This window comes from Crinia signifera, chromosome 9, assembly GCF_055691185.1.
Source record: "Crinia signifera chromosome 9, ASM5569118v1, whole genome shotgun sequence".
Lineage (NCBI taxonomy): Eukaryota > Metazoa > Chordata > Amphibia > Anura > Myobatrachidae > Crinia > Crinia signifera.
The window spans coordinates 15463408-15487964 of record NC_139225.1 but is presented as its reverse complement, the minus strand read 5'-3'; the positions used below and the strand labels follow the sequence as shown (position 1 = coordinate 15487964).

Genomic DNA, 24557 nt, shown 5'->3' with positions numbered 1-24557 from the left:
AAGTGGTACAATGCACCATGCAAGGGTACACGCTAATCGGGGGTCCATGTCAACATGGGGTATGGTCATTTGGTCACCAGGATGTTGGTCGACAGTCATCAGGTCGACATGCATTCAGGTCGTCATGAGTCTAGGTCGACATGCAGGAAGATCGAAAGGGGTTAGGTCAACAGGGTCATTAGGTCGACAGTCAAAAGGTCAACATGGAGTTTAAAAAAAAAAAATAGTCGACATGTGCCGACAGGCGGTATTTCATGCCCTACCATCCACTAGGGCATGGTGGGAGAATAAAATAGTGTGCCGAGCGCAGCGTCCATGTCGGCTGTGTCAACATTCGGGACAATTTTTATTAAAAAACGGCATGTCGACCTTTTGACTGTCGACCTAATGACCCTGTCGCCTTAGGCTCATGTCGACATTCCTGCATGTCGACCTAGACTCATTTCGACCTAAAGGTGTTGACCTGCTGTCCAACATTATGGTGACCTACTGATCCACACCTGTCAACATCGACACAAAAAAATAAAAAAACTCATGTAGACCTTCTCATGTTTTGACTACATGACAACATTTTGCCTGTGTCGACCCTTCCCTAATTCTCTGATATACCGCTATACACTGATATGCTCTCTGTTCTTCTGTCTCGCCGCAGGTTCGACCTTGAGTCACCGGACGGAAACAAGCAGGTCCGAGGGGTCACCCAGCTGGGAGGGGCCTGCTCTTCCTCCTGGAGTTGCCTCATCACCGAGGATACCGGCTTTGACCTGGGGATCACTATGGCGCATGAGATTGGACACAGGTGATGCCCCCACCCCCACCAAGAGGTGTGGTGTGAAGTGCAGAGGTTCCCAAAAGTGGTCCTCAGGGCACCCCAATTATCCAAGTTTTAAGGATATCCTTGGCTCAGCACAGATGTCAGATCAAACTGACTGAGGTACTAATTAAGTCACCTGTGGCCAAACATGGAAATACTGAACACCTGGACTGTTGTTGTGCCTTGAGGACCTCGCTCGGGAACCACAGATCTGGTGAGTCAGGCGTAGACAGAGCTTCCCAGGCCGCAGGATTTACCCTGTGTTTCCCCTTTCTGCAGTTTTGGAATAAACCACGACGGGGAGGGGAACAGCTGCGGCGGGAGCGGTTACATCATGGCGGCCGAAGGAAGCCACAACAGTGTCCACCTCAGCTGGTCGCAGTGTAGCCGAGAACAGTTCCTCCTGTTTCTCCAGCATCTCAGGTACCTGAACACAGCGATGCATACCCTCCAACATGACCCATTCCATTAGGTACAAAATGCTCTGTTCCTGGACTTCCCTGCCAGTGGCAGCTACAGATGTGAGCCTGCAGCACAGTCCAATATTCAAAAAGGGGAGCCACACCAGCTGCCATCCCAAACATCACTGAGAGTTGATGTGACCCCCCCTCTTTGAATATTGGACTGTGCTGTAGGCTCACATCTGTAACTGCCACTGGCAGGGAAGTCCAGGAACAGAGCATTTTGTACCTAATGGGATGGGTCATGTTGGAGGGTATGAGCGATGTATATAAAGTATTTTGGTCCCTGAATCTCCCCAGCGGAGCTCACACTCTATATAACCTATCACATGTATGGTATGTACCCAGACGCCCACTAGGGGTAGTGTTATGTCAGTAGCCAGTTGGCTTACCAGCAGGTGCGGAAGGAATCCTGCCCGGACACTTGGCGGACATACAAACTCCACACAGAGCGTTTTTGCTTAGAAATTGAACCCCTGAATTTATTAAAGGCCAGATTTGACAAGTAGCCCCCCCATCTCTGGACTTCATATGGATTTTTGATAAAATTGTTATTTTTTTAGGTAACTCAAACTTTTACAGGTTTTCTAAATGCAGGAAAGTTGTGTTGTTCTGTCAGTATAATATGTATGTGTCCTTTTGTACAATATATCATATAATAAGTTTTATGGATAATGTCCTCACTGTTTCCATAGTGATGTGTGTTGTGTGTGCTTTGTACAGCAGTAACCAGGCCAGCTGCATTGATGACCTCCCAGCACTAGAGGGCAGTATCCCCGACATGAAGCCTGGCCTGTACTATGGAGCTGATGAACAGTGCCAGATTGCGTTTGGAAGCCCCGCCCTTGCCTGCACATTCTCCCGCAATGACCTGGTCTGTGCTTTATTAATTATCAAACACACTTATATTGCCATATAAGAAAGACCCCCCCTCCCTGCTCAATAGGGCAAATCCCATACCGTTCCCAGAGGTGGGGCACATATGGGGAGGCATGGCAACGTAATATGTTTTTTCTGATCAAGTCTTGTCATTGGCATAGCCAGGGTGGGCGCAGGGAGAGCGGAAATGTTCTACTCGATGCCTTTTTAATTATGCGACCCCCAATGGCACCATTGAGAGACCCCTCTGCGACACCACTGGGCTTCAGCAAGATGGCCGCACCACCGTCAGGCATCACCCAACATGGCACCTGTAACTGAGGGGAAGGGAGATATTCCAGGAAGCCTGGGGGCCGGGGTGAAGGGGGTAATAGGAGGGGGAGCGGGGAGAAGTTAGTACAAGGAGAGAGCCCCCAGGCAGAATATAGCAAATAAAATACCCCCCATTAGGGAGAAAGGAAGAGACCCAAATTACCAAGTGTGAATGGCGCATACTTTCTCACCCCGTGCTCCCCAACATTCAATCTGGTTACACCACTAGGTCGGGCACTGGGTGTTCGGGTGTGGTTCAAAGGGTGGATGGAGTCTAGGTTCACAGTCAATAGGTCAACCCCAAAAGGTCGACAGGGTCAAAAGGTTGACGCAAGCAAAAAGGTTTACAAGAAATAGGTAGACATATGAAAAGGTCGACATGAGTTTTTCACATTTTTGGTGTCAATGTCAACAACCTGTCAACATGGACGCCCAGTGTATTGTCAAAGTCGACCGTATGGCACCAACCTTGTGACTGTCAGGGTAGACCTTGCCGACCTACCATCTGGATAGGTTCTCCCATTGGAAATACTCTTTCACGTGCATCATACACCCGGCTTGTCTGCTGTTATATATTCATGTTCGTCATGTACAGACGCTGACCGCCATCATGGCTCTACGTGTGTCTTCCAAATGTCTCCTGTAGGACACGTGCAGCGTCCTCTCCTGCCACACCAGCCCTCAGGACCGCAGCACCTGCAGCCGCCTCCTCGTGCCACTTCTGGACGGCACTGAGTGCGGGGAGAACAAGGTGAGGAGCAGCTCAGGGGGAGAAGTGATTCAATGTAAATATCTTCCTGAGCTGTGTTACGTCCGATATTTATGTATTCCAGCTTATTCAGTGCTGCCCCCTAACACTGCTGCCCCAGGCAGCTGCCTCTGTGTCTGACAGTAACGAGTCCTCATTGTGGGAAAGCAGTTGTTTTATTTATTTTTATATATATATATATATATATATATATATATATATATATATATATATATATATATATCAGTGGTGGCGGCGTGTGTGACTATGTCCTTATTTCAGTGGTGTCACAAAGGTCGCTGCAGTTCTCTAGAGGAGCTGAGTCCGCTGTCGGTGGTCCACGGTGTCTGGTCCAGTTGGAGTAGCTTCAGCGCATGTTCCCGAACCTGCGGAGGAGGTGTCACCGCCAGGAAACGCCAGTGCAACAACCCAAGGTGAAGTGCCAATATGAGCTGGTTTAGCCTTATATTTACTGGAGATCTGACTACACCTGACAATATTAGGACACATTTGTCCGTTTCCTCGGTCGCCTCATCTCAAAGTCCCGCGCCACATCTGCTCATTTCCCTCCCATACAGAGGCAAATAGCTTCATGAGTAAAGAGTTTAAGTGCAATATGGAAGGTCATGGGTTTGAATCCTGGGTATAACAGTATCTGCTCATTTCCCTCTGATTCTCCCTACAGACCAGCATTCGGCGGTCGCAGCTGTGAGGGGTCCGATCTCCAGGCGCAAATGTGTAATATGCAGGTAGGACCCGGCCTCAGATTGCGTCTTTGTTAGTCGATGTTACTTGGGTTTGTCCAGATGACTGTGCGGCTGTTTCAGGCCTGTGAGACAACACAGCTGGACTTCATGACACATCAGTGTTCTGCCACGGATGACGACCCTCTCTTCTTCTCCCGTGGTGAGAGCGCCTTCTACCAATGGACAGCAGCAGCCGGGTTTGCACAGGGTAAGTGCCAGGAATTGGTCAACTGGTTCCAGGAAATCTGTCATCTACTGAAAAGGAGCAGTGGTCAGTTTAGTTTGGAACCGTGGCTGTGACCGTGGTATGGTACTGTGGCTGTAAACGTGGTGTGGTACTGTGGCTGTAAGCGTGGCGCGGTACTGTGGCTGTTAGCATGGTGTGGTACTGTGGCTGTAAGCGTGGTACGGTACTGTGGCTGTTAGCATGTGCGGTACTGTGGCTGTAAGCGTGGTACGGTACTGTGGCTGTAAGCGTGGCGCGGTACTGTGGCTGTTAGCATGGTGTGGTACTGTGGCTGTAAGCGTGGTACGGTACTGTGGCTGTAAGCGTGGTACGGTACTGTGGCTGTTAGCATGTGCGGTACTGTGGCTGTAAGCGTGGTACGGTACTGTGGCTGTAAGCGTGGTACGGTACTGTGGCTATAAGTGTGGTATGGTACTGTGGCTGTAAGCGTGGTACGGGACTGTGGCTGTAAGCGTGGCATGGTACTGTGGCTGTAAGCGTGGTGCTGTACTGTGGCTGTGACCATGGTACGGCACTGTGGCTGTAAGCATGGTGCGGTACTGTGGCTGTAAGCGTGGTGCGGTACTGTGGCTGTAAGCGTGGTGCGGTACTGTGGCTGTAAGTGTGGTACGGTACTGTGGCTGTAAGCCTGGTACGGTACTGTGGCTGTAAGCATGGTGCGGTACTGTGGCTGACCATGGCACTGTACTTTAGAAGCTAAATGAGGCTGCGCTGATAGTCTTAACAGAAAACATGTCAGCCCAGATTTTATACAGTTATCTCTTAATTCAATTATTCTGATGTTATTGGATGAAAACAAATGGAAAGCAATACACGTGCACCTTATCCTTTGTTAATTAGGAGACACGCTCTGCCAGTATATGTGCCGTGCCCAAGGGATGAATTTCATGGTGAAACGAGGGGACAGCTTTATAGATGGCACCCGGTGTGACCAGAGTGCAGAGACTAGTGCCCCTTACAAGCTGTGTGTAGGCGGGAGATGCAAGGTGAGTCCATATGTGCCACGTGTAGTGGGGGGAGGTGAACCCGTACGTGCCACGTGTAGCTGGGAGATGGGGGGTGAGCCAGTACGTGCTGCATGTAGCCGGGAGATGGGGGGTGAACCCGTATGTGCCGCATATAGCCAGGAGATGAGGGGTAAGCCAGTACAGTGCTGCATAAAGCCGGGAGATGGGGGGTGAGCCCGGACGGTGCCGCATATAGCTGGGAGATAGGGGGTGAGCCAGTACAGTGCTGCATAAAGCCGGGAGATGGGGGGTGAGCCCGGACGGTGCCGCATATAGCTGGGAGATAGGGGGTGAGCCAGTACAGTGCTGCATAAAGCCGGGAGATGGGGGGTGAGCCCGGACGGTGCCGCATATAGCTGGGAGATAGGGGGTGAGCCAGTACAGTGCTGCATAAAGCCGGGAGATGAGGGGTAAGCCAGTACAGTGCTGCATAAAGCTGGGAGATGGGGGGTGAGCACGGACGGTGCCGCATATAGCTGGGTGATGGGGGGTGAGCCTGTACGGTGCTGCATGTAGCCGGGAGATGGGGGGTGAGCCCGTATGTGCCGTGTGTAGCCAGGAGATGGGGGGTAAGCCAGTACAGTGCTGCATAAAGCCGGGAGATGGGGGGTGAGCCCGGACGGTGCCACATATAGCTGGGAGATGGGGGGTGAGCCCGGACGGTGCCACATATAGCTGGGAGATGGGGGGTGAGCCTGTACGGTGCTGCAAGTTAGACGGGAGATGGGGGGTGAGCCCGTATGTGCCACGTGTATCCAGGAGATGGGGGGTGAGCCCGTACGGTGCCACATATAGCTGGGTGATGGGGGGTGAGCCTGTACGGTGCTGCATGTAGCCGGGAGATGGGGGGTGAGCCCGTATGTGCCGCAAATAGCCGCGAGATGTGGAGTGAGCCCGTACGGTGCCGCATACAGCCGGGAGATGGGGGGTGAGCCTGTACGGTGCCGCGTGTAGCCAGGAGATGGGGGGTGAGCCTGTACAGTGCAGCATGTAGCCGGGAGAGGGGGGGGGGGGTGAGCCTGTACGGTGCCGCATATAGCCCGGAGATGGGGGTGTGTGTGTGTGTGAGCCTGTACGGTGCCGCATATAGCCAGGAGATGGGGGGGTGAGCCTGTACGGTGCCGCATATAGCCAGGAGATGGGGGTGAGCCGGTACGGTGCCGCGTGTAGCCGAGAGATGGGGGGTGAACCGGTAAGGTGTTGCGTGTAGCCGAGAGATGGGGGGTGAGCATGTACGGTGCTGCATGTAGCCGGGAGATGTGGGGTGAGCCGGTACAGTGCCGCGTGTTGCCGAGAGATGGGGGGTGAGCATGTACGGTGCCGCATGTAGCCGGGAGATGGGGGGTGAGCCCGTATGTGCCACATGTAGCCGGGAGGTGAGCCCGTATGTGCCACATGTAGCCGGGAGGTGAGCCTGTATGTGCCGCGTGTAGCCGGGAGATGAGCCTGTATGTGCCGCGTGTAGCCGGGAGGGGAGCACGTATGTGCCACATGTAGCCGGGAGGTGAGCCTGTATGTGCCGCGTGTAGCCGGGAGGTGAGCCTGTATGTGCCGCGTGTAGCCGGGAGGGGAGCACGTATGTGCCGCGTGTAGCCGGGAGGTGAGCCTGTATGTGCCGCGTGTATCCGGGAGGGGAGCCCGTATGTGCCGCGTGTAGCCCGGAGGGGAGCCCGTATGTGCCGCGTGTAGCCCGGAGGGGAGCCCGTATGTGCCGCATGTAGCCGGGAGGGGAGCCCGTATGTGCCACATGTAGCCGGGATGTGAGCACGTATGTGCCGCGTGTAGCCCGGAGGGGAGCCCGTATGTGCCGCGTGTAGCTGGGAGGGGAGCCTGTATGTGCCGCGTGTAGCCGGGATGTGAGCACGTATGTGCCGCGTGTAGCCAGGACATGTAGTACCTACAGACCAGCAGGCAGATAATGGGCCAGATGCAATAAACTGTAAAATAAAATGGAGAGTGATAAACAACCAACATATCATCTCCTGCCTGACAGTTTTCAAACATGTGACATGGCAGGTAGGAGCTGATTGGCTGGCTGTGAAGCTCAGTGCATCTGGCCCAATGACCCTTATGATGTAATCACCTGTGTATAATGCTGCAGGTGTCTCGCTCAGGTCTTTGGCTGTGACGGAGTAATGGATTCCGGCCTAGCGGTAGATCAGTGCAGTGTGTGTGGTGGAGATAACGGCACATGCAGCAGAGTCACTGGTGCTTTCCGTGGTGGCACTGCGGGAGGTGAGTCACCTACAGAGGAACGTCATACCTGTGTAATGTCTGTAATGTGTGCACCTGTGCGTGGCTCTGCCCCCCCCCCGCACCTGTGCATGGCTCTGGCCCCCCGCACCTGTGTGTGGCTCTGGCCCACCGCACCTGTGTGTGGCTCTGGCCCACCGCACCTGTGTGTGGCTCTGGCCCACCGCACCTGTGCGTGGCTCCGGCCCCCCGCACCTGTGCGTGGCTCCGGCCCCCCGCACCTGTGCGTGGCTCCGGCCCACCGCACCTGTGCGTGGCTCCGGCCCCCCGCACCTGTGCGTGGCTCCGGCCCATCGCACCTGTGTGTGGCTCCGGCCGCCCCGCACCTGTGTGTGGCTCCGGTCCCCCGCACCTGAGCGTGGCTCTGGCCCCCCGCACCTGCGCGTGGCTCCGGTCCCCCGCACCTGTGCGTGGCTCCGGTCCCCCGCACCTGTGCGTGGCTCCGGTCCCCCGCACCTGTATGTGGATAGGATCATTATAGCAGTAGGGGAGTTTATGATACACTATAATGTAATATAGGTTTCCATTTTCTTGTGATGTTGCAGAATATTTGACCTTTCTGACCGTCCCTCTGGGCTCCATGGCAATAACTGTGACCAATCAGAAGCCTCTCTTCACACATTTGGGTAAGCAGAGACATCTATCACACAATCCGATATTCTTGCAGCGCATAGACAGTGAGAGCAACGTAGTGATTGGCTGCTGTATGTTCCCGTATACCAGTGATCATGCATGTTCTTGTCCCATGACCCAGAGATCTGCTGGCACGTTGTGGCCACCGTGGATATGTTGGCACAATGCCAGGCATTCTGTGTCTGCCAGGGCATGCTGCGACCAGGTGGCATTCAGCCATGGTTTGTACAGGTTAGAGCTGTGTCCTATTATAATAATAATAAGGGTCCACATGTTATGCGTTTACCCCTGGGGAAGTGTTTAATGTTCCCAGTCATTGGGGGATTGGGATGTTACCGCTGCGGCGATATCAGACAGGTGATAACACAGAAACATTTCCGCTACTTTCTTCCTGTGCAGCTGTGAGAGAGAACTCTGAGTACATTGTAGCTGGGAAGATGAGCATCTCTCTGAACGTCACCCACCCATCAGTCCTGGAGGACAGGCGGACAGAGTATCGACTCTTCCTAACTCCTGAGCGGCTTCCCCATGTCGAGCACATCTACATTAATGGTCCAACCACATCACACATGGAGATACAGGTGAGGACAACCAACCACATGACACATGGAGATACAGGTGAGGGCAACCAACCACATGAAGATACAGGTGAGGGCAACCAACCACATGACACATGAAGATACAGGTGAGGACAACCAACCACATCACACATGGAGATACAGGTGAGGACAACCAATGACATCACACATAAAGATACAGGTGAGGGCAACCAACCACATCACACATGGAGATACAGGTGAGGGCAACCAACCACATGAAGATACAGGTGAGGGCAACCAACCACATGACACATGGAGATACAGGTGAGGGCAACCAACCACATGACACATGGAGATACAGGTGAGGGCAACCAATCACATCACACATGAAGATACAGGTGAGGGCAACCAACCACATCACATATGGAGATACAGGTGAGGACAACCAACCACATCACACATGGAGATACAGGTGAGGGCAACCAACCACATGACACATGGAGATACAGGTGAGGACAACCAACCACATGACACATGGAGATACAGGTGAGGACAACCAACCACATGACACATGGAGATACAGGTGAGGACAACCAATGACATCACACATGAAGATACAGGTGAGGGCAACCAACCACATCACATATGGAGATACAGGTGAGGACAACCAACCACATGACACATGGAGATACAGGTGAGGGCAACCAACCACATGACACATGGAGATACAGGTGAGGGCAACCAATCACATCACACATGGAGATACAGGTGAGGGCAACCAACCACATGACACATGGAGATACAGGTGAGGGCAACCAATCACATCACACATGAAGATACAGGTGAGGGCAACCAACCACATCACACATGGAGATACAGGTGAGGACAACCAACCACAACACACATGGAGATACAAGGGGGGACAACCAACCACATGACACATGGAGATACAGGAGAGGGCAACCAACCACATGAGACATGGAGATACAGGTGAGGGCAACCAACCACATGACACATGAAGATACAGGTGAGGACAACCAACCACATGACACATGGAGATACAGGTGAGGGCAACCAATCACATCACATATGGAGATACAGGTGAGGACAACCAACCACATCACACATGGAGATACAGGTGAGGACAACCAACCACATGACACATGGAGATGCAGGTGATGGCAACCAACCACATCACACATGGAGATACAGGTGAGGACAACCAACCACAACACACATGAAGATACAAGGGGTGACAACCAACCACATCACACATGGAGATGCAGGGGGGGGGGGAGACAACCAACCACATGACACATGGAGATACAGGTGAGGACAACCAACCACATCACATATGGAGATACAGGTGAGGACAACCAACCACATCACATATGGAGATACAGGTGAGGACAACCAACCACAACACACATGGAGATACAGGTGAGGACAACCAACCACAACACACATGGAGATACAAGGGGTGACAACCAACCACATCACACATGGAGATAGAGGGGGGACACCCAACCACAACACACATGAAGATACAAGGGGTGACAACCAACCACATCACACATGGAGATACAGGTGAGGACAACCAACCACATGACACATGGAGATACAGGTGAGGACATCCAAGCACACCACACATGGAGATACAGGTGAGGACAACCAACCACATGACACATGGAGATACAGGTGAGGGCAACCAATCACATCACATATGGAGATACAGGTGAGGACAACCAACCACATGACACATGGAGATACAGGTGAGGGCAACCAATCACATCACACATGAAGATACAGGTGAGGGCAACCAACCACATGACACATGGAGATAGAGGTGAGGGCAACCAATCACATCACACATGAAGATACAGGTGAGGGCAACCAACCACATGACACATGGAGATACAGGTGAGGGCAACCAATCACATCACACATGGAGATACAGGTGAGGGCAACCAACCACATCACACATGGAGATACAGGTGAGGACAACCAACCAAATCACACATGGAGATACAGGTGAGGACAACCAACCACAACACACATGGAGATACAGGTGAGGACAACCAACCACAACACACATGGAGATACAGGTGAGGACAACCAACCACAACACACATGGAGATACTGGTGAGGGCAACCAACCACATGACACATGGAGATGCAGGTGATGGCAACCAACCACATCACACATGGAGATACAGGTGAGGACAACCAACCACAACACACATGAAGATGCAAGGGGTGACAACCAGCCACATCACACATGGAGATACAGGGGGGGGGGGGGGGAGACAACCAACCACATGACACATGGAGATATAGATGAGGACATCCAACCACACCACACATGGAGATACAGGTGAGGACAACCAACCACATCACACATGGAGATACAGGTGAGGACAACCAACCACATCACACCTGGAGATACAGGGGGACAACCAACCACATGACACATGGAGATACAGGTGAGGACAACCAACCACATCACACATGGAGATACAGGTGAGGACAACCAACCACATGACACATGAAGATACAGGTGAGAACAACCAACCACATCACACATGGAGATACAGGGGAGGACAACAGCCGCATCAAGCATGGAGATACAGGTGAGGACAACCAGCCACATTCCATATAGAGATACAGGTGAGGACAACACACCTCGACCTTTTGACCATGTCGATCTTTATCAAGGGTTGACCTTTTTGACTGTCGACCTAACAACCAATTGCCCGTGCAGATCCATCATCTTGCCTGTGCGCAGTGGGCAGGCGGCACCACTTGCGGCTCTTTGGGTGTAACCAGGCACCAGCGGAGCACTCACAGGTAGTTAAGGTCTTTCAAATTGGCATTGTGGGGGTATCCGGGTGATAGGTCGCCCATGGAAGGTAAAAATACACTGGTCGACATTGACAAATGGTCAACACAAGCAAGAAGGTCAACACAGCAATGGTTGACCTGGACTTTTTCATACCTTAGCATCCACGTGGACTACAGTTAGGAACACTAAAGTTTGAGGGTACGAGCCACACTAATTAGGGGTCCATGTTGACAGGTGTCAACATTCACACAAAAACTTAAACAACTCATGTCAGTGTTTTTTTCCCCCCAGGTATATAGAAAATACGGTGCAGGATACGGTGACATCACAAATCCTGACATCACATACAGTTACTATGTTCCCAAAAAAGACCATATGTATGTGTGGACGCCAGTACCAGGACTATGCCCGGTCACCTGTGGTGGAGGTACAGAAAATGGCGTCTTACAATACCGGCCAGTATTACTATCTTGAGACCCTGATTCCTGACTGGGAAACAATATTCTTTCCCAGGTTTTCGGTCAGTGGTCCACGAGTGCTTTGATGATACCCTCCAACAGCTGGTGGATTCCAAGTTCTGTAATGACTCTGATTTACTCAGTCCCACCCAGGAACCATGTGGAGAAGACCCCTGCCCTCCGAGGTGCGTCCATCTACTCCCATTGTCAGCTGTCTGGTGGAGCGCCATAGTGACGCTCATCTCACGCAAAATGCCTCTGTCTCCATCTACAGGTGGGGCGTGAAGGAAAACTTTCCATGTACCGTCTCCTGCGGAGGTGGAGTCATGCTGAGGACCATGCAATGTGTCCAAACCCAGCAGGACCTAGAAACAGTCCTGCCCGATGGGCATTGTGCCCACTTTCCGAGACCTGAAGGCTTTACTACCTGTAATCTGGAACCCTGTCCTGCCAGGTATCTCTCTCACCTGAAGTAACACATTCAGGCACAATTCCTCCCAACACTGAAAATGGTGTAAAACTTGGTCCAAAAGACGTCTAAGCTCTGGCAATGCAATGGGTGACTGGCACCTTATTCTCACTCCTGCCAACTGCGGCTGCGAGGAGGGGAAGTTTAGGGTATGGGGAGGAGAAGGTTAAGGTTAGGCTGTAGGAGGGGAGGTTTTGGCTGCGGGGAGGGGAAGGTTAGGCACTACGGGGGAGGGGAAGGTTAGGGTTAGGCACTACCGGGGAGGCGAAGGTTAGGGTTAGGCACTACTGGGAAGGGGAAGGTTAGGCACTACCAGGGAGGGGAAGGGAAGGTTAGGCACTACTGGGAAGGGGAAGGTTAGGGTTAGGCACTACAGGGGAGGGGAAGGTTAGGCACTACCAGGGAGGGGAAGGGAAGGTTAGGCACTACAAAAGAGGGGAAGGTTAGGGTTAGGCACTACCGGGAAGTGGAAGGATAGGGTTAGGCTGTGGGAGGGGAGGTGAGGGTTAGGCACTAGCAGGGAGGGGAAGGTTGGGGGTTAGGCCCTAGCTGGGAGGGGAAGGTTAGGGGTACTCTTTACCTAGCACGGCGGGCATTGAATGCACTAAAAAATCGGCTGCGATGCCCGCGATTTCCCATAGGGACCAATGTTAAATTTCTCAATTGACCCGATTTTTCTGTTCAATGCCTCAATTGACACGATTTTTGCATAGGAATCAATGTTAAATGGCCCACAGAGGCCAAATAGCCACCCTGAAGTGTGAAATGGCCCCCACAATTGTTAACGCCACCCCACGATCAATGTGAACCCGACGCGTACCGCTGCGCTCGCCACGCTTCGGGTTGACGTTGATCGTGGGGTGGCGTTAACAATTATGGGGGCCATTTCACACTTCAGGGTGCCTATTTGGCCTCTGTGGGCCATTTAACATTGTTTCCTATGGAAAAATCGTGTCAATTGAGGCATTGAACAGTAAAATCGGGTCAATTGAGAAATTTAACATTGATCCCTATGGGAAATCGCGGGCATCGCGTCGCACCCGATTTTTAGTGCATTCAATGGCCGCGATGCCCGCGATTTTTTTACCTGCGATGCCCACGATCAAAATCGTGGGCGCCGTGCTAGGTAAAGAGTACCGGGTTAGGCTGTGGGAGGGGCGGTTGGGGTAAGGCTGCGGGGAGGGGAAGGTTAGGGTTAGGCTGTGGGAGGTGAGGTTAGGGTTAGGCACTAGCAGGGAGGGGAAGGTTAGGGTTAGGCTGTGGGAGGGGCAGGTTGGGGGTAAGGCTGCGGGGAGGGGAAGGTTAGGGTTAGGCTGTGGGAGGTGAGGTTAGGGTTAGGCACTAGCAGGGAGGGGAAGGTTAGGGTTAGGCTGTGGGAGGGGCAGGTTGGGGTTAGGCTGCGGGGAGGGGAAGGTTAGAGTTAGGCTGTGGGAGGGGTGGTTAGGGTTAGGCACTAACAGGGAGGGGAAGGTTAGGGTTAGGCTGTGGGAGGGGAAGGTTGGGGTTAGGCTGCGGGGAGGGGAAGGTTAGAGTTAGGCTGTGGGAGGGGAGGTTAGGGTTAGGCACTAGCTGGGAGGGGAAGGTTAGGGTTAGGCTGTGGGAGGGAAGGTTAGGGTTAAGCACTAGCGGGGAGGGGAAGGTTGGGGTTAGGCTGCGGGGAGGGGAAGGTTAGAGTTAGGCTATGGGAGGGGTGGTTAGGGTTAGGCACTAGCTGGGAGGGGAAGGTTAGGGTTAGGCTGTGGGAGGGGAGGTTAGGGTTAAGCACTAGCGGGGAGGGGAAGGTTGGGGTTAGGCTGCCGGGAGGGAAAGATTAGGGATAGGCTGTGGGGTGGGGGGATTAGGATTAGGTGGGGGCAGGGGGAAGGTGATTAAGCCTACCTGACCGTGTTAGGATTCCCTCCTTCGAGATCCCTTCTACCTTACTGGTCCCCATGTTATACCTCATATAGTACATCCTATCTCTGTATAGTGCCACAGTATACAGTACTTTACAGAGAATATTAAGGGGTTTATTTATCAAGATGCAGCAATAGAAAAATGTTTTGGGGCTGCACAAGAAAATCGCAGCACCCGGAACAGACAGAGGAGGCACATACAAACTCTATGCAGATAAAGTCCATTCAGAAATGACAATGTGCGGCAGCAATTCTCACACTGTGCCACCGTGCTGCCCATAGGATTAGTGACAAATTGGTGGTTTGCTCTCAGGATGGTATAGATGGTGTCTTCCTTACATAGATGGCAGGCGGCAGAGCCCGGGGGCTGCTCCGCAGTGTGCGGGTCAGGCCTGGCCAAGCGGGACGTTTCCTGTATGCAGTCTCTGTCGGGCTCGGAGGCCGTTGTGGACGACTGGAAATGCTTCGGGCAAGAGAAGCCATCCGCTGTGGTCCCATGTATGGTCAGCGTGTGCCCCATGGGCTGGGACAGAGTAAGTACGGGCTTCGGCGCCTTCAGTGTTTTTGAAACCGTTAATAATGTGACAATCCTTCTAAAGATCTTATATTATGCGTGCCAGCAGATAGCTGAAAGTTCACATGTAGCAGTAGCTCTCTCTTTAAAGGTCTCCCTCGTTCCTCACTGTCCGTCTCATTGGAACATTTCAGACACGAGGGAAGTATTACGGGGAGTAGATGATCATTTATCCCAAACAGGGATAATTATGTGACTTTGTGAAAAAAAATTACTATTATAGGTGCTTGGGCATGGAAGATAAATTGGTGAGCAACGCCACCTTGTGGTTAAATTTATTAAATGCACATAGTGATCATCTTGTGGAAAAAATAGATATTTATAAATTGGTTTATCACGAAACTCACGCTTGGATCATATGTATCCAGGTGATGTTTCCGGCATGTGTCATTCAAGACCTTTAAAACCAAAAAAGTCTCCCAATACGGGAAGAACTCATAGCGTGATGTTGTTTTATAAAAAAGACATTTATTTAAAACAATACAATTTGATTAAAAATACATAGAAAACAGTGTAGGTGAATCCGTATATTAGCAAAGCGTATTGTATAGCTTATCTAGTTATGATGCCAGCGGGGGATGAAGAGATGTTTGCGCAACCGGTTTCGTCCCTTTATTCCATAAAGTGGGACTTCATCAGGGGTTTATTTCTGTATGTGCCACATACAGAAATAATTTGCACCCCTACGCGTTTCGTCCTTCAGGACTTCATCAGGGGCAATGAATATATCTAATATAATGTGTATATATGTATATTCTAGTATAAATCTGATCCTATGAACATCATTCAACTAATATTGTGTGTTCTCCTTCCGCAGCAAGTCCTTTCCTCCATCAATAAAGACTACCCGCAAATCAGCGCCCACTACTGGAACACAACCGCTGTTTACGTCTGGAGCCCGATCCTGGGGGAATGTTCCGTCACGTGCGGCACTGGTGAGTAATATCGCACAAAAAAGACGCTGATCTGCTGTGACCAGCAATGGGACACGTTACTTTCCAAAAGCGTATTAAGCACAATTGCGAACGTTTTGCAAATCAATTGCAATTAATGATTGATAATCCGGCATCTTTTGTCATGTGACTACCATGGCAACCACAGTCACATGGCAAACTGATAATAGCTGGTGATCATGTGACCTCAGTCAGACGCACTCCAGCGAATATTATTACTACACTACCTGCTCTATACATGAACAGAATCACTTAGAGCCATCACAGGAGTGCGTCACCCAGATACCGACATCCTCGCACTAACATGTGACTCAGCGACTGGGGTCCTCTCATTCTTGTATTTTAGGGACTTTGGAGCTCAGCTACATCTGTGTTGACTTTTATGCCAAGGAAGAAACTCTGGAGGAGAATTGCAACGGAACCCTGAAGCCGCAGACACGGCGCAATGCATGTAGCCACAGGAGCTGCCCTCCGATGTACGGAAGGTCTATGAGATGTATCTGATGTTGTCCTATGAGCAGTGTGACGCCTGCCACACAGAACTATGTAGTAACCTGTAACTGTCCTGCTCACAGCTGGGAGGTGCGCGAGCTGTCGCCGTGTCCTGTGACGTGTGGCGGAGGAGTTATACCCCTGTCTGTGACTTGTGTGAGAAGAGATAACGATGGCTCGCTGCAATTACATCACTCCCACTGCGGCCAAATCCCTCGTCCGAGCGCCACAAAGGAGTGTGCGACGCAGCCCTGCCCAGTCCGGTAATACTAACACTAAGTACAAGAGAAGGGTTATTACCCGTATAACAGTCGTGCACTCACTTATTCTACTGCTCCCATACTACCATCTGGTTAGTATACAGTATGATTCCACGGGACGTGCACCCTGCAATACGTATCCTGCACCAAACCGTAGGAAAGAAAGTATTCTACAATACTCATATAAACAGTATATAAGGAAACACGGGGGATTCAGGGGAGGCCTCATATAAGTAGTATATAAGGAAACAGTGGCGGATTCACGGGGGGCCTTATATAAGCAGTATATAAGGAAACAGTGGCGGATTCAGGGGGGGCCTTATATAAACAGTATATAAGGAAACACGGGGGATTCAGGGGAGGCCTCATATAAGTAGTATATAAGGAAACAGTGGCGGATTCAGGGGGGGCCTTATATAAGGAAACAGCAGCAAATTCAGGGGGGGGGGGTCACACATATAAGCAGTATATAATGAAACAGTCACAGATTCAGAGGGGGGGCAAGCATATCGGTAGTATATAATGAAATCCTATATTACATTTATTTAAAGGTGATTTATGACCATATATACGGTATAGGGTGATACTCCCCAGTTTTCTCAGTGTATGCACAGAGCTCCGTTTCGCAGTATTTGGGTAGGTGTATATCTATATATCTATTCAAGTATAGAACCACCTTTATTAAGTGATCGCCTCTTGTACCCCTCTATGCCTCCTCTGCTTGTGCCTCTCACATGTAACCAGTGCAGTTATACCACACAAGGTTCTCTTGCTTCTGTCTCCTACAGGTGGCGCTATAAGACCGGATCTTGTAGCGTGAGCTGCGGAGGGGGCATTCTGAAGAGGGTCCTGTACTGTGCCAAGGCTCCCGATCAGGGCAGCAACGAGGAACAGATTGTGGCAGATGGTGACTGTCAGCACCTGCCTCACCCCCAGGAACAGGAACCCTGCAACCAGCAGCCATGCCCCCCGAGGTGCCCGCTCCTTCCTTACCCATTACTAGTGGAGCATGGCTCCACATTCCTGATACTAAGGTTACAGTATGTCAGATGTAGAGATAGTATCCTGCCGGGCCGGGTGTCGGCAGTCAGCGTACCGACGCCCGCATCCTGTCTTGCAGTAAGACCGGTGCTGTAATGCCGACATCAATGAGGATTCCTGAACATAAGTGTACAGGCGGGTTAGTGTTAACGGGGGTCCTCGGTTGGGTCGTGGGTCATAGGGATGACACAATTAAGGATTATAGTGAAAAGGTTGTCCACTATTGGTCGACATTGAAAAGGTTGACACATGAAAAAGGTCGACGTGTTTTTTGTGTGTGTCTATATCGACATAAGTTGACATGGACATCATGTAAGTTTATCGCGTTCCCTCGCACGGCTCGCTGCGCTCGGCGCACTATTATGCTCCCCCTCCACGTCCACTGGGATGGTAAAGTATGAGCAAGTAAATTTTTGGGAAGAAAACTTGAAAAACTTATGTCCATCTTTTGTCTTTGTCGACATTTTGACCGTGTCGACATTGTTCACACTGTTGACTTAATGAGTGCGTCCCCCGGGTGTAACTTGTAACTGCTGAGCATACTGAGGTCCTAACTGCCTCCGTGGCAGAGGGATATGTTGCTGTAAGCTCTGTTACGGGTGGGGGTGACATGTAATAGGATTTGATCTTAGGGGTAGAGATGGAATTCGCATGCGATTTATGGTCACGGAAATTTTTACACATGGTAATATGCGGTTTTTGGTCATAATTTAAAAAAAAACGGTGTCCTGAGCATAACCTGCACCGGACTCATTGAGCCGGTCCTGGTTAAAAAATACGGGGGAACCAGCATCGGACTCCAACAGCCTGCGGTGTCATGCCACGGCCAGGGAACATTTTTTCTACAAAGTCCCCCGACCGTACCATGAGCACCGTGGCTGCTCAGCCCTGGATGGGGACCGTGGGGGAGTCAGAAGCCCCCTATTAAAAGGGGGGTCCTCCATCCAGGGCTGAAGTTCGGTGCTGTCACAGGGAGGTGGACCCCGGGCTGATCTGTGTAAAAAAATAGAATAAAACACTTTGCTTTACACAGGAGAACTACAAGACCCAGCATGCAGGGCATTAATATGCTCGCTGGGTGTCGTAGTTCACCTGTAAAAAGTGTAATATAAAAATGTGTAAATAATTTACACACAGAAAAGTATAAATGTAATAGACACGCCTTACTCCATACGCACCTTGTCCAGCAGTACGCGCCTCTCCAGCCCTCACCCCAGTCCGATGTCCCCCTGCTGTCTCTCTCCTCTGCCGCTGACCCCACCACCACTTCCGAAGAGAGGGCTCAGCGTATCTCCTTCCCCTCACTGTGTCCTCGTGACTGGACCGTCAGTCAATCATACATCACGGGCCAGCTCCTGATTGGCTGCCGGCTCGTGAGCTCTGATTGGCAGAGGAGACTGACAGCAGGGCAGACCGCGGAGGTCCCTGAACACCGTTCCTAATTTTGCAAAAGAGCTTCAGGAACGGCGTTCCGGCCTCAAAATAGCCCTGGTCCCCGGTAGATTCCTGCATACATCTTACTTTATGCCAATCATGTGCAATAGATATTTACATATTTTTATTTACCATTGTTCTGTACTTTGTTTTGGTTTCTCTTTTACTTTTTATGTGTTTTTATTATGCTATTTATTCTATCTCCACTATGCGCTTTGCTGTAACAATGTGAATTTCTCCATTGTGAGACTAATAAAGGAATTCTATTCTATCATTACATGTGTGAATTACACAAAACAGGCTACATCAGACATTTTTTTGACTAAAAATCCCAAAAGTCAGAAAATCTCATCCTATTACGTCACCCTAGATTTCCATGGCCGAGCAGCCAAGTCTTGGGTCACCATACGCAATATATCTGGTGCCTATGGATGTGATATCCAGGCGTCCACATCCATTCTGCTGATGATGAAATAAATTTAAGGGCAACGGTGTCTTCTCCTTTGTCACCACTAGATGGCGAGTTGTGGACACCAGCCAGTGTTCTGAAGGTAACGGTGTCTTCTCCTTTGTCACCACCAGGTGGCGAGTTGTGGAAACCAGCCCGTGTTCTGAAGCTTGCGGTTACGGCGTGGTTAAGCAGAAGGTGTCATGTGTGCAGATTGTGGCCGAGGTACAGAGAGATGTGGATGAAGCGTTGTGTCTGTCTCAGGAGAGACCCCTGCCTGCCGTTCCCTGCTTTATCACCGGCTGCTTCTACACATGGGAAGTAGGGGCCTGGATGCAGGTATTACTGCTATGGGTTCCTGTAATTAAATGGTTGCGGTAGCTGGGCGGGCCGATATTATTGGTAAATCTGGCAGCATCCGCATAGAAACCTATGGGGGTAGCTTTATTAAGCGGTGAAGTGATAAAGTGTCTGGTTTTTATCACCGGCCAATCAGTTACTACCTGTCATTTTTCAAACCAAGCCTGTAACTTCAGTTAGGAAATGATTGGCCGGTGATGAACTTTATCACTTCACCGAGTTTAATAAATCTGCCCCTAGCAGGTATCGGAGATGTTACAGAGCTGTTGGTACCTGTTGTGTGTTGGTGACGTGTCTTTATATTTAGTGTTCCGCCACCTGTGGTAACGGGATACAAAGTCGTGAGCAATTCTGTATCAACACAAAGAGTCACCAGCAAGTTAGTCCCGCATTCTGTAGGCACACCCCAAAGCCAATCACCCTGCGCGGCTGCTCGGAGACACCCTGCCACCAGGACGCACAGCCGGACGTATCATACAGATCACTGGTGACACCCCAAACACCAAGTTACCCTGGGCGGAGACCTCCGGATACAGATGCTGCCCCACATTCTGTCTATGTACCACCAAGTGACAGATCAGAAGGGTCTGTGATGGCGGATGGAGGGAATGGTATGTATCCGCCGCTGGTTATAGTGCCCTATTTATACCCCTTTTACACCAAAAACCCTGGTCAGACCCTGGTCTTTGAACACTGGAGTTTCCAGGATCTGACCCTGCTTTATACCCCATTTACACAGCACTTCGACCAGGGTCGGACCTAGGTCTGCACCATTTACACTGAACCTAGGTCAGCCCTGCTTTTTCTGGTGGATGTCATTAAAAATGCTTGCTCGTTGCCTCCCTGATCCTTTCTCCTGTATATTACTGTCCCTCCCTGACCCTTTCTCCTGTATATCACTGTCCCTCCCTGACCTTTTCTCCTGTATGTTGCTGTCCCTCCCTGACCTCTTCTCCTGTATATAACTGTCCCTCCCTGACCTTTTCTCCTGTATGTTGCTATCCCTCCCTGACCTCTTCTCCTGTATATAACTGTCCCTCCCTGACCTCTTCTCCTGTATATAACTGTCCCTCCCTGACCTTTTATCCTGTATATTGCTGTCCCTCCCTGACCCTTTCTCCTGTATATAACTGTCCCTCCCTGACCTCTACTCCTGTAGATTACTGTCCCTCCCTGACCTCTTCTACTGTATATTGCTGTCCCTCCCTGACCCTTTCTCCTGTATATTACTGTCCCTCCCTGACCTTTTCTCCTGTAGATTACTGTCCCTCCCTGACCTTTTATCCTGTATATTGCTGTCCCTCCCTGACCCTTTCTCCTGTATATTACTGTCCCTCCCTGACCTTTTCTCCTGTAGATTACTGTCCCTCCCTGACCTCTTCTCCTGTATATAACTGTCCCTCCCTGACCTTTTCTCCTGTATGTTGCTATCCCTCCCTGACCTCTTCTCCTGTATATAACTGTCCCTCCCTGACCTCTTCTCCTGTATATAACTGTCCCTCCCTGACCTTTTATCCTGTATATTGCTGTCCCTCCCTGACCCTTTCTCCTGTATATAACTGTCCCTCCCTGACCTCTACTCCTGTAGATTACTGTCCCTCCCTGACCTCTTCTACTGTATATTGCTGTCCCTCCCTGACCCTTTCTCCTGTATATTACTGTCCCTCCCTGACCTTTTCTCCTGTAGATTACTGTCCCTCCCTGACCTTTTATCCTGTATATTGCTGTCCCTCCCTGACCCTTTCTCCTGTATATTACTGTCCCTCCCTGACCTTTTCTCCTGTAGATTACTGTCCCTCCCTGACCTCTTCTCCTGTATATTGCTGTCCCTCCCTGACCCTTTCTCCTGTATATAACTGTCCATCCCTGATCTTTTCTCCTGTAGATTACTGTCCCTCCCTGACCTCTTCTCCTGTGTATAACTGTCCCTCCCTGACCTCTTCTCCTGTATATAACTGTCCCTCCCTGACCTTTTATCCTGTAGATTACTGTCCCTCCCTGACCTCTTCTCCTGTTTTTACTGTCCCTCCCTGACCTCTTCTCCTGTATATTGCTGTCCCTCCCTGACCTTTTCTCCTGTAGATTACTGTCCCTCCCTGACCTCTTCTCCTGTATATAACTGTCCCTCCCTGACCTCTTCTCCTGTTTTTACTGTCCCTCCCTGACCTCTTCTCCTGTATGTTGCTGTCCCTCCCTGACCTCTTCTCCTGTATGTTGCTGTCCCTCCCTGACCTCTTCTCCTGTATATTGCTGTCCCTCCCTGACCCCTTCTCCTGTATATTGCTGTCCCTCCCTGACCTCTTCTCTTGTATATTGCTGTCCCTCCCTGACCTCTTCTCCTGTATGTTGCTGTCCGTCCCTGACCTCTTCTCCTGTATGTTGCTGTCCCTCCCTGACCTCTTCTCCTGTATATTAGTCCCTCCCTGACCTCTTCTCCTGTATGTTGCTGTCCCTCCCTGACCTCTTCTCCTGTATATTACTGTCCCTCCCTGACCTCTTCTCCTGTATATTACTGTCCCTCCCTGACCTCTTCTCCTGTATGTTACTGTCCCTCCCTGACCTCTTCTCCTGTATGTTGCTGTCCCTCCCTGACCTGCTCACTGTGTTGAGGCCAGGTGATTGATTACTCATTACCCAGCATGGATTGCACCTTATAGATACCTGATCCCAGAACTCAATGTTCCTGGTCTTGTGTCTCTATGAGCTCCTGTGCCTGCCAAGCTAAGGAAATATCACCAGGTTAATTCTTTGTGCATCTTCCCAGTATATATCTTCTTGATGATTCGTTGTGTTCCTCTCACCTGTAGGTGTCTGCGGGCATCAATTCCTGAACTCATCTGGAGTTATAAATGCTACTGGGCTCCTTGAAAAGGACTGTGTGTTCTCCGTCGGTCGCCCGCTTGGCGAGGTGATCGTCATCAAAGTTCTGTCTAGTTCCCTCAACTGTACAGCGGGTATGTGTCTTCACAGAGAACGCCAGAACCCTATCTGAGGTCAAGGCTACTGCGCGACGCAGTGGTGAGGATGTGACTACTAGATTCAGATAATCTGATAAACCTGATCTAGAACCCAACAGTCATGGGACTAGTTTTATGAAGCAGCTCTGGGGTCACTACACTTATGTCCATCTGAGCCAGCAGCAGCATCATCTTATGTCTGTGTGTCAAAGCGCTGTTACTTGGCCAATACACTCAGTTTACAATGGAACAGCGCCTCTAGTGGCCAATGGCTCCAATGTATCGTTTCCAGCGCATACAGTATGTTGCCATATAAATAATGCTGTTTATCTGCTATAATCTTCTGCCTTCACAGGAGAGTTTGTGGAGTTCTATAACAAAGAAATGTGGAGGAAAGGGTGCAGGCGTCTTTCAGCTGTGACGGTACTGGCCAGGTCAAACACCCTGAAAGTGAGACAGCGCCAGGTGCATGCTGGGAACGGGATTGTACTGGAGTACTTCAGCAGACTGGATACAAAGGGCAGTCAGCAAGGTACGAGAGACTGGTCCCCCCCCCCCCTCCCGTGATCACCAGTGCTGCATCAGAGCTGCCGGGCCATGGGTTTGATTCTTAAGATGGTAGCCTGGGTTTTCTCTGTGATGCCACATTCCAACGACATACCAGTTGGCCGTGTGTGGGGTGTACGGAGTTAAATAATCACTGCTATATAAATAGTAGATGCCATGACTGAGAAGAGGCAGGTGGCACGGATTGTCTCTGACCTGCCGCCACTCTCTCTGTTCTGACAGACTGTGACGTTCAGCTGTTTGGAATGCGAGGAGACATCCAGAATCCAGTACAGTCCAAGTCAAGGCCTCACGCGTGCCGTACCTTTATCGATGTGCCCCCGAAGTATTCCATCGCAATCTATGCCTTTTATATGGATCTGGAAGCAGGAGCCAACACAACCCACCCTAACTTCATCCTGGTGAGTTACCAGTCACTGTCCGTCCACGGCCTCCTACGTTATAGTATTTCATAGGCTGGTCTATCACGTCCTACAGAGCAGGGCTGTCCTAGAAGGAGGCTAAATATCATCACAATGACTGTAATATACTGTATTTTTCTCCTCTCTAGATCCGTGATATGAAAACACTGAAGTCTTCCGCCTTCCATGGAAATAACTTGTTCTACTGGGAGTCCGCGGGGAGTCAGGCAGAGATAGACTTCAACGGTGACTTCTCGCAGGAGAGAGTGAACTTCCGGGCTAAGTACTGGGCTACAAAGCCGAGAGGACTTATGTGACATCATCAGTGCCACCCTCACACAGATCACATGACACTCTGCATAGATTTGCCTACTGATGTCATCTCCAAGGTTTGCTGTGCGTGGATACACGTTTTTGTTGTCACTTAAAATATGGCATCAGTGTGAGTTCTATGGCAACGGAGAGTGTGTTTTAATAACTATTATGTAATTGTACCAGTCACATTCCTATAAAGAGGCATGGTTATAATCACATCATTAAGGCAGTTTTTCATTATGCATTACATTATATCAAACTGGTTAAATCAGTTCTTAATTCTACTTGTGTTCCAGTGGGGAGATCTAAACAATATGCACTGCCATAGGGGCATGCTGTAGTGGTACTTTGTGGTCTGGGAACAAGCAGTGACCTTTTCTACCAGTGCACATGTTGGGTGCAATCGCACAAGACTTGTGGATTGTAATCAAAAGGCATATATCAATGAGGCC

At 50.6% G+C, this 24557-nt stretch overlaps 1 protein-coding gene across 2 annotated transcripts in view; it reads left to right on the top strand.

Moving 5' to 3' along the window:
• ADAMTS13 (ADAM metallopeptidase with thrombospondin type 1 motif 13) overlaps window positions 1–24326 on the top strand; it is a 59799-nt gene extending 35473 nt beyond the window's left edge. For both annotated transcript variants that reach the window (XM_083161135.1, XM_083161134.1), the window contains exons 8-32: window positions 653–799; window positions 1094–1237; window positions 1999–2149; window positions 3113–3217; window positions 3497–3648; window positions 3900–3963; window positions 4042–4168; window positions 5048–5193; window positions 7329–7449; window positions 8013–8093; window positions 8500–8681; window positions 11773–11908; window positions 11995–12124; window positions 12214–12393; window positions 14647–14836; window positions 15695–15812; window positions 16177–16306; window positions 16406–16585; window positions 17371–17556; window positions 19640–19844; window positions 20173–20476; window positions 22673–22819; window positions 23178–23354; window positions 23612–23790; window positions 23940–24326. In XM_083161135.1, the coding sequence (XP_083017261.1) occupies window positions 653–799; window positions 1094–1237; window positions 1999–2149; window positions 3113–3217; window positions 3497–3648; window positions 3900–3963; window positions 4042–4168; window positions 5048–5193; window positions 7329–7449; window positions 8013–8093; window positions 8500–8681; window positions 11773–11908; window positions 11995–12124; window positions 12214–12393; window positions 14647–14836; window positions 15695–15812; window positions 16177–16306; window positions 16406–16585; window positions 17371–17556; window positions 19640–19844; window positions 20173–20476; window positions 22673–22819; window positions 23178–23354; window positions 23612–23790; window positions 23940–24107 (3850 nt within the window). In that variant the 3' untranslated portion in view covers window positions 24108–24326. The remainder of the gene's footprint in view (window positions 1–652; window positions 800–1093; window positions 1238–1998; window positions 2150–3112; window positions 3218–3496; window positions 3649–3899; window positions 3964–4041; window positions 4169–5047; window positions 5194–7328; window positions 7450–8012; window positions 8094–8499; window positions 8682–11772; window positions 11909–11994; window positions 12125–12213; window positions 12394–14646; window positions 14837–15694; window positions 15813–16176; window positions 16307–16405; window positions 16586–17370; window positions 17557–19639; window positions 19845–20172; window positions 20477–22672; window positions 22820–23177; window positions 23355–23611; window positions 23791–23939) is intronic.
• Window positions 24327–24557: the final 231 nt, after the last annotated feature.